The 10,751-nt window shown below is 39.2% G+C and overlaps 1 protein-coding gene across 2 annotated transcripts in view; it reads right to left on the bottom strand.

The window, feature by feature from the left end:
• Positions 1 to 204: 204 nt before the first annotated feature.
• The window catches only part of LOC128700227 (sodium/hydrogen exchanger 9B2-like), an 87,794-nt gene continuing 77,247 nt past the window's right edge, over positions 205 to 10,751 (bottom strand). Inside the window, exons 12-14 of one of the 2 annotated variants that reach the window (XM_070100818.1) lie at positions 2,589 to 2,666; positions 2,273 to 2,416; positions 205 to 1,689 (exon numbers count right to left, since the gene is read on the bottom strand). In XM_070100818.1, coding sequence (XP_069956919.1) covers positions 2,309 to 2,416; positions 2,589 to 2,666 — 186 coding nt within the window. In that variant the 3' untranslated portion in view covers positions 205 to 1,689; positions 2,273 to 2,308. The remainder of the gene's footprint in view (positions 1,690 to 2,272; positions 2,417 to 2,588; positions 2,667 to 10,751) is intronic. The other variant, XM_070100819.1, reaches the window with a different exon arrangement.

Here is a 10,751-nt window from a genome sequence, read left to right as displayed (position 1 = left end):
GCTGTTGGAGTGTGAGCAGGGTAATATTTAGTGAAGGAATTCAGGGAAACCGGTTATTTTTATATAGCCGGACTTGAGTCCTGGAAATGGGAAGTACAATGCCTGCACTCTAAAGGAGGGGTTTTGGGATATTAGCAGTTTGGAGTGATGTGTATCTTTATACGTATATGCTTCTAAACTGTTGTGTTCTGAGCACCTCTGCAAAAACAGTGATTATGTGTGAGTGAGGTGAAAGTGTTGAATGAAGAAAGTATTTTCTTTTTGGGGATTTTCTTTCTTTTTGGGTCACCCTGCCTCGGTAGGAGACGGCCGACTTGTTGAAAAAATATATATATATATATATATATATATATATATATATATATATATATATATATATATATATAATGTGACAGGTAAATGTTTCATCTAGTAAAAAAGTCACAATTTACATTATATGCTATAAAGACGAATCTTTTAAAGAACTGACTACATCACAGATTAATTAAGTTTCCTGTATAAACAATGTTATGGTTGACATTCATACATCATCAGTGTAACAACATCAACAATGGTGTGTTGTTCTGCTAAATATCTTACTGAACAAGTTAATGCTAATACAAGAATTTAAAGCGAAATTTTAAATGAGGAGCGACACTTCTTCTCTTTTATAGTTTAAAATTCTCAAACCAGGAAATTCTATTAGACCTATTTTCATACACTAATAACCCGCACATAGAGGAATGAAACTTACGACGACGTTTCGGCCTGACTCGGAAGGACGCCAGTATATACACAAGTGGGCGGTGCCGGAAGAATGAGACAAGGTAGTAGAAACAGTGGTTGAAGTAGTTGTGGTAATGGTGGTGGTACTAGCATAGGCAATAGTAGTAGTAGCAGTAGTGAAGGTAGTTTAAGGACAAGAGAAAATGAGAAGAAGCAGTGAAGGAGAGACAATAACTCACGAGGGTGGGACCAAAAGCACAAGGTAAAAACTCATAGGACAGAACTCACCTTGGGAGAAGATGAGGATCAGGTTAAGTCACGAGTGAAGTGAAATTTGTCCTTCACTAGTATTACTACTACCATTTTTTCCTTAGCACTAATGCTACTATCACTACTACTACTACTGTTACTGCTACCACCACCACCACCACCACCACTATTTTTGTTTTTCTTTTACCTCCTTTTGTTCTGCTCTTGGCTCTGTGTCCCTCTGGTATTTATACTGGCTCCCCTCCCTTCGCACTTCTGTGTGACTAGTTAATGGTATAAATAGGACGGAAACGTCGTAATAAGTTTCATTCTATGTGCTGGTTATCTGGAACAATGTAAGTTTGAAGTAACTGAATGGAGACTTATATAGAGTCAATGTGAGGCGTAGATAATGTTGACAACAGGAGAGACGGCGCCCACTAGTAGTAAGAATACTGTCACTGAGTTGCAGTGCAGAAAACCTTCTGGGACTAACCCACTTAACTTCTTTCACACTCGTAACTAGTGGTCGGGCATGACCACTTGTTACCTCAGCTTCACGTTGTTCCAGACTATAGAGTAAAATTCTTCTCCAGGCTGAGGGACTGACCACCTCAAAATGACGTCTTCAAAGATGGACTGATTACATTGTCTTCACATTCTACTGCTTTTGCTGTCTCATATACATTCGGATGAAGAAACCTACTGTTTGTTACACGTGTCTCAATGATCAACCTGGTGAAAGGATACAAATCAGACTTGATGTTAACGCAACTAAATCACTGTATTAATGATCATAGCACGGGATGTCTATGTTATTTAAATAGTTGGCTTTTGCTCCATTCTTGTAAATGATGAGTACATCATTGTAAAGTAAAAGGACACAAGTGCAACTAATGTAACATTTTATTGTGGCAACGTTTCGCTTTCCAGGAGCTTTGTCAAGCCGGCTTGACAAAGCTCCTGGAGAGCGAAACGTTGCCACAATAAAAGTCACATTAGTTGCCTGACTTAAGTCGTAATGACACGATTGCAAATAAACCATATTGAACCCGCGGTCATAGTCTCATCCAGCCCGTTGGAGTCTCTATGACCGTAGCGCGACGGGCTGGAGTTTTGAGACTCTATGACCGCGGGTTCAATCCCGGCCGGGGGTATGGTTCACATTAGTTGCACTTGTGTCCTTTTATTTTACATATTGTCGGTAATTCTACAAACTTTATTACAAGTAGATCTTTATTACAAGTAGCAATAAACATTTTCAGCGAGAGATACGAAAAAAATGGCCATACCAAATAGGTATTCTAATACTGGCTACCTTAATTCCTCAACACAGTAATTTCTGGACCATTTCCTAAGGTTTTGGTTGGCATTTCGCAAGAAGCCTCGGACCTGCGAACCTGACCGCTACTGCCCCAAGAGGCGCAGTTAATAAAATAGCCATGACTGCTAAAGTAACAACCTGAAAAAGAAAATGTAAAAATTGAGTGATCTCTATATAATAATTTTTGGGAAAGTGTAAGTTTTTCTGTATTACAGCAAAGAAATCAAATTAAATTTATATTCTTTGTTCAACTACAAAGAAATCTTCTTCCAGTATGAAGGTAAAATTGAAAAAAAAAAAATCCGTTTACCTGTTGCCCCCGAATATGATCTATATCGTCACCACCATGCTGCAGCACGTGATCTAGAGCCTGAGAGCCGATGGCAGCCTAAAAACAGTAAAGAAAGCCATATATTATAGCCTCAACCGCCACGGAAGATACAATGATGAGATCAATTGTTTTCAAGTAAGAAAAAGTCATTACTACAGAAGAATCTTTAGATCCTAACGCAGAAATGTACTAAATAATTATTTTAGTTATTTATAATGACAAGAAAACATGATGAATTAGACTCGCCTCGTAAGAAGCCTGTCAAAATTCTGAGATGCCTTAGTCCACTCGGCCATCAATGTTTCGAATATCAGGTGTCCAGTACCAGTACCACTGGACAATTCACTCCTGATACGAGCACATACGTGACAATGGAAGCTGCTGGGCTAATTTCATTGTCCTCCCGTTTAGAATGCCAGTCTTAACGAGCAGTATAGATATTAATGCATCCACGAACGAGGGTTTTCAATTAACAATACTGCGACTGGCCGGAAATTAATATATATATATATATGTGTGTGTGTGTGTGCAAGGAATTCGCAAGAGCAGGCGAAATATACACAAACACTGATCTCTGGCTGAAGGAGACCCGAACCTACGAACCTTGGAACAAGGTACGCAGTGCTATACCATTCTCACCACACTGGACCAATACCTTGGCGTACAGCTTGCGCTAGACGTTGATCCAAGGCAGCCAGCTTTCAGGGAGAAGGCTTACAGCTTTTCATCTCATCCCTTGTATGCATCAGCCTTACTAGAGATTTTAACAATGCAAGAAATTCGCAAGAGCAGGCGAATTATACACAAACACTGATCTCTGGTATGGCACTGCGTACCTTGTTCCAAGGTTCGTAGATTCGAGTCTCCTTCAGCCAGAGATTAGTGTTATATATATATATATATATATATATATATATATATATATATATATATATATATATATATATATATATATATATATATATATATATATATATATAATTGTGTGTGTGTGTGTGTGTGTGTGTGTGTGTGTGTGTGTGTGTAAAACTGGTCAGATAGCAAGAACTCATTTAAAATTAAGTCTTATCTAAGCTTTTCGCTTATACCTTTAAAGATATATTATTTTTCATTTATGTTAATGTAAAATTTAATAATTTTGTACCAAAACAACCTTAGAAAACTTACCTAACCTTATTATACCAAGCGCAATTAAATTTAGCCTAATCCAACCAAATATATTTTATGTAAGTTTCGAATAATTTAATAATAAACACAATGAAATAGATTTTTTCGTTAGATTCAGAATGTTTTTTTGCGAAGTTATTGCATACACAAATCTTCGTTGGCCCTATTTGGCAAGAAATGCGTTGCTATTAAAGGTAAAATCCCAAGACTTACTTGGAGATATATATGTTTCTTTCCCAGCCCGGGCACATCAGTGAGCCTCAAGCATGGATTCAGAGAGAATTCAGGGAAAGAAACCTGGCTTGTGAGCCAGGCTGTCCAGCTTTTTGAGGCATTTGTGGCTCAGTGGATAAGAGCGCTGCCTGGGAATCTTGCCCGTCTCTCAGTAGCAGTATCGAATCTTGCTAACTGCGATCTTTCTCTGTATATACCCGCTTGTTTCTGCGTGGTGCATTGATATATATATATATATATATATATATATATATATATATATATATATATATATTATGGGTACACCTCTAGTGTAGTAAATCAATATATCAAAAATTATAATTCTCCTCCAGCTCCTTCGAAGCTTGACGTGAGCCCAGTACCCAGCAAGTATTTTCCCTCTGGATGTCCAGGTGAGGTGCTGGAACATGAAAGTGGCTGCCCATGAGTCCATGGTGGTACCAATGAGTCTGGAATCCCATTTCTTGAAAAGTGTATCACTTTTCCTCCATGAACCCAGTATCTTCTAACTTGCTCACTCTAACTGGAAGTCCTAGCTCCTCACACACAAAGCCTACTTTACCCTCTTCCTTCATCCTTTCTTAGACCGACCCCTTTTCCGCCTTCCTTCCACTTCAGATTTATATGCTCTCCAAGTCTTTCTGTTTCGTTCCACCCTCTCTAACTGTCCAAACCACCAAAACACCCCCTCCTCAGCCCTCTGGATATTACTTTTAGTAACCCTGCAATTTCTCCTTAAACTACATTGCCCTCAGACACATCTCTACTGCTTCCAGCCTAATTGTTACAACATTCACCACCCATGCCTCACACCCATATTAGAGCGTTTGTATAACTATACATTCATACATTTCCCTCTTTGCTTTCATGGATAAGGTTCTTCGTCTCCAAAGACTTCTCAGTGCACCATTCGCGTTTTTCTCCCTCATCATTTCTATGATTCACCTCGTTTTTAATAGACCCATCTGCTGAAAAGTCCACTCTCAAATAATTTATCACCTATTTTTTTTGTTATCACTTTACTCTTTCCTAGTGTCACTTTTAATTTCCTTACTTTACAGTCCCTTCCAAACTCGTCCACCAACCTCTGCAACTCATCTTCAGATTCTCCCAGAAGTACAATGTGTTCGGCAAAAAAGCAACAGCGACAACTCACACGCTGTGTTAGAGTTTTTGTTTTAACCCCACACCTCTTCCCATCACCCGAGCAATCACTTTTCTTACAACCCCATCTATATATATTTATACTGAACACCCTTCGTGACATTACACATCCTTGTCTAAGGCCAACTTTTACTGGGAAATAATCTCCCTCTTTCCTACGTACTCTAACCTGAGCCTCATTATCCTCGTAAAAACTCTTCACTTCTTTCAGTAACCTTCATTTGCAAAATCTGCCACATTGCCCCCTATCCACCTTATCATACGCCTTTTCCAAATTCATAATTCATACTGTTTATATGTTTCACTGCAAACACTTGGTCTACACACCCCCTACCCTTCCTACAGCCTCCTTGTTCATCTTCGATCCTACTATCTTACACTTTATTCTTTCAATAGTAACTCTACCATACACTTTACCAAGTATACTCAACAGACTCATTACCCTATAATTTTTGCACTCTATTTTATCCCCTTTGCCTTTATACAAAGGAACTATGCACCCTTTCTGCCAATCCTTAGGTACCTTACCCTCTTCCATACATTTATTAAATAAAAGCACTAACCACTCCAAAACTATATCCCCACCTGCTTTTTACATTTCTGACTTTATCCCATCAAAACCAGTTGTTTTACCCCCTTTCATTCTCCTCACTATCTCACACACCTTCCCCCCACCGACAATTGGCTCTTCCTCACTCCTACAAGATGTTATACATCTCTGCCCTTTAACTCTTTCACTAATAATTCTCCTTTCCTATTTTAAACTGTCAAATCCATTCGTTCCCTAGGCTTCCTCAGTATATTAATCTCACTTCAAAACTATCAAATTCTCATCAAAATTTGTTGATAACATCTCACCCACTCTCACTTGCTCTCCTTTTACATTCCTTCACCACTCTCTTAATATCTCTATTTCTCTCCATATACTCCTCCCTCCTTTTATCACTTCTACTTTGTAAAGACCTCTCTCCTAGTTCGATGAAGAATAGGCTATCAAGTACTCAATAACGAATAGCAATTGGTAAATTATAGAACATCACCTAGGGTATGTGAAAACAGCGAGATTTGAAGCAAAGAGGCAAAAAGACAGCTCTAATTCCTGGGTTTGACATGGACTCTTATTACTATTTTTTTATTTAAAGTCTGGTACATGTTTTGCACTTTGGCAGGAGTGCTGATTCTCTCTCTCTCTCTCTCTCTCTCTCTCTCTCTCTCTCTCTCTCTCTCTCTCTCTCTCTCTCTCTCTCTCTCAAATGTTCCCAGATCTCTGGCACTCACTTTACATTATTTCCTATTGTTTGTCTAACAGAATGCTAGTAATTGCTTGATTAGTTGACAGAAGTGTAGAGTTTCACTCTATACGATCACTGGGACACTTGTTGCTAGCACAAAGATGTTCTCTATAACGACACTGCAAAGTGCGGAGTAGACACGAATGTGTGTGGCACGACACACTGTCGGCTGTCTACTATCTATGGCTGATTTAGTGTAACATGTTGTGTTGGTTAACACATATTGTGTTGGTCATCATATTTTGTATGGTCACCACGAAATCGTTCCAGACCATGGAGCTGAACTCTTCTCCAGGCTGAGGGACTGACCACCTCAAATACATTTTCTCCAAGGTTGATGGGCTGATTACATCATCTTTATTTCATTAAAACTGCTCCTTTTGTATTAGACTAAAGAAGCCTACTGTGTAGGCGAAACTTTCATGAATTAAGATGCCCAACTGTTGCACATGTGTCTTTATCTTCAATATTTGTTTCGTGTTTTCAATGCTTCCTTTCGTCAGCGAGTCCGGCTGGTGGAGAGGCAGGAGCCTAGTCTTGGTTGTACAAAGGGGCGTTCCTGTCTTAAGAATTTACTAACATTTTTCACTAAGGTGTTTGAGGAGGTAGATCTTGGTAATGAATATGATATTGTGTATATGGACTTCAGTAAGGCTTTCGATTGAGTTCCACATCAGAGGCTATTGAGGAAACTTAAGGCACACGGAATAGGAGGAGAAATCTTTTCCTGGGTAGAGGCATGGCTGACAAATAGGCAGCAGAGAGTTTGCATAAATGGGGAGAAATCAGAATGGAAGCACATCACAAGCGGTGTTCCACAGGGGTCAGTGTTGGCCCCGTTGTTGTTCACAATTTACATAAACGACATAGATGAGGGAATAAATAGCAACATAAACAAATTTGCTGGTGACACCGAAATAATCCGCCCAATTCATTCTAATGAGGACACTAGAGCACTATAGGATGATTTGAATAGACTGATGCAATGGTCGGAAAAGTGGCAGATGCAGTTTAATATAGACAAATGCAAAGTTCTAAATGTTGGACAGGAAAATAACCATGCGACATATAAACTAAATAATGTAGATATTGATACTACTAATTGCGAAAAGGATTTAGGTGTTCTGGTTAGCAGTAATCTAAAACCAAGGCAACAGTGCATTAGTGTTCGCAATAAAGCTAACAGAATTCTTGGCTTTATATCTAGAAGTATAAATAATAGAAGTCCTCAGGTTGTTCTTCAACTCTATATATCCTCGGTTAGGCCTCATTTAGATTATGCTGCACAGTTCTGGTCACCGTATTACAGAATGGATATAAATGCTCTGGAAAACGTACAGAGGAGGATGACAAAGATGATCCCTTGTATCAGCTTCCCTACGAGGATAGAATGAGGGCAATCTGCACTCTCTCGAAAGGCGTTTAGGGGGGATATGATCGAAGTAAATAAAGGGGATGTAAATAGCATTCAGCCAAGACAGGACTCGCAGCAATGGTTTCAAGTTGGAAAAATTCAGATTCAGATATAGGAAAGCACTGGTTTGGTAACAGAGTTGTGGATGAGTGGAACAAACTCTCGAGTACAGTTATTGAGGCTAAAACGTTGTGTAGTTTTAAAAATAGGTTTGATAAATTCATGAGTGGGTGTGGGTGGGTGTAAATTGGACCTGACTAGCCTGTGCTGCTGGTCAGGTGCCGTGCTCCTTCCTTGAGTGGAGGTGACCAGACTGGGTGGGTCATTGGGCTAATCCGGGGGGGGGGGCATGAACCTGCTCCGCATGGGTCAGTAGGCCTGCTGCAGTGTTCCTTCTTTATGTTCTTATGTGTTAACTTTCTCCCTTACCAACCGCTCTTCTTGCTTCCTGCACCCACTTTTCTGTAACTACAAAATTCTGAATAGTCTAACACTTTCTTTTTTTTTTTTTTAGAGCTACCGTACACCTCTTGAACATCATTGCCTATACTCTCACTAGGCTCTCTTTCTTCCAATAGTTGTTTATATCTTAGTCAATCTGCCTCCTCCTCTAGTTTATAAACTTTCACCTCTTTCTTACTTGCTGGTTTAGTTTTCCTTGTATCCCATCTATCTTTTACTCTCCTTGTAGCTACAACTTAAAAATGATCAGATATATATGTGGCTCCTCTATAAACATGTACATCCTGATGTCTACCCATCAGTCTTTTATCTACAAATAGATAGTTCAGCAAACTAATGTCATTACGCTTTGTATCATATCTTTTAAACTTATTTATATTTTTTTTCTAAAAATACATATTACCTGTTACCAGACCGTTTTCTATATAAACCTCAGTCAATGTTCAATGAAGACGTATGGAGTAGATTTAAGAATGTAATGTTAGTGTTCAGCAGAAGTTTGTAGTTATGGGAAAGTGGGTGTGGGAGTGAAGAAGAGCGATTCGTGGAATGAGGGAAAGAGAAAGAAAGTTAGCATATGAGAGGTTTTTAGAGAGTAGAAGTAATACAAGGAGGGTGTAGTATATGGAGAGACAGAGACAGGTGAAGAGAATGGTGAAGGAATGTAAAAGGAGAGCAAATGAAAGTGTGGGTGAGATGCAATTGACAAATTTTGTCGAGAATAAAAAAAAAACAGTTTCGGAGTGAGATTAATAAGTTGAGAGTTATGAGATGGAGTGTTAGAGGTACTGGGAAGATGGAGGGAATATTTTGAGGAACCGTTAAATGTTGAGTTTAAGAAACCTGGCATTTAGTGCATTTTGCAGGGAATTATAAGGTGTTGAAGGAGTGTGGAAGAACCAGTTGTGAGTGTGGGGGAGGTGCATAAGGCAGTGAGCAGAAAAAAATGTGGTATAGCACACAAATGTTAAAAGCAAGTGAGGATATGCTTTTGAAATGGTGTCTTATTTAACAAGTGTATGAAAGAAGGGAAGGCACCTAGAGACTGGCAGAGAGCATACATAGTTTCTTTGTATAAAGGCAAAGGGGACAAAAAGTAAAAATTATAGGGAAATAAGCCTGTTGAGTATACCTGGTAAGTGTAGGTTTGAGTTATTATTGAAAGAATTAAAAGTAAAAATGGAAAGCAGGATCGCAAATGAACAGGGTGGCTTTAGTAAGTGTAAGAGGTGTGTAGACCAAGTGTTTACATATGGGTGAAGAGTATTTGTGCAAGGGTAAAGACGTTTTTGTTGCATTTATTTGGAAAAGGCGTATGATAGGGTGTATAGAAGATCAATGTGGAGGATGTTTCAAATGTATGGAATAGAAGGTAGGTTAATGAGAGCAGTGAAAAGTTTTTAAGAGGAAAATGAGGCTTCGGTTAGAGTATATAGGAGAGGGACATTTTTTTGCAAGTATAAGTAGATCCTAGACAAAGATGTGTGATCAATATATTTATAGATGCGGTAGTAAGAAAAGTGAATGCTTGGGTGTTGGCAAGAGGTACTGATAGATGAAGAAGCTAATATAAAGTGGGAGTTGTCACAGCTGCTTTTTGCTGATAACAGTTGCAGAGGTTGATGGACGTGAAAGAAGAAAATTAAAAGTGAATATAGGAAAGAGTAAGGTGACGAGGATAACCAAAAATTTAGGTAGTGAAGGACTGGATATTAGATGGAGAGAGGGAGTATGGTAGAAGTGAATTTATTCAGATATCTGGGAGTGGACTTGGCAGCAGATGGGTCTCTGAGAGGCGAGGTGAATCATAGAATTGACGAGAGAAAAATATGAGTTTTGTACTGAGAAGTCTGTGGAGTCAAAGAAAATTATCCAAGGAAGCAAAGAGGAGAATAAATGAGAGTATAGTTATATCAACTCTCTCATATAGGTGTGAGGCAAGGGTGGTGAATGTTGGAACAAGGAGAAGGCTGGAGGTAGTGGAGATGTATCTGAGGGCAATGTGCAGTGTGAATATAATGCAGAGAATCCGTAGTTTGGAAAGTAGGAAGAGGTGCAGGGTTATTAAATGTGTTATCGAGAGGGCTGATGAAGGGTTGTTGAGGTAGTTCGGACATTTGAAAGGTTGGAACGAAATAGAATGACTTGGAGAGCGTATAAATCTGTAGTGGAAGGATGGCGGGGCAGGGATCGGCCTAGGAAAGTTGGGATAGAGGGGGTAAAGGTGGTTTTGGGTGCAAGGGACTTCCAGGAAGCGTTCATGAACGTTTTAGATAGGAGCGAGTGGAGTCAAATGGTTTCTATGACTTGCCTCGCTTTTGGAGTGACAGAAAAGTATCATTTATGAAGGGATTCAGGGAAACAGGTAAGCTGAGCACGAGTCCTGGAGGTGGGAAGTACAGTTCCTGC

This window comes from Cherax quadricarinatus, chromosome 74 (genome assembly GCF_038502225.1).
Source record: "Cherax quadricarinatus isolate ZL_2023a chromosome 74, ASM3850222v1, whole genome shotgun sequence".
Classification (NCBI taxonomy): Eukaryota; Metazoa; Arthropoda; class Malacostraca; order Decapoda; family Parastacidae; genus Cherax; species Cherax quadricarinatus.
Note: the sequence above shows the minus strand (reverse complement) of the source record. Positions and strands in the feature narration are given on the sequence as shown.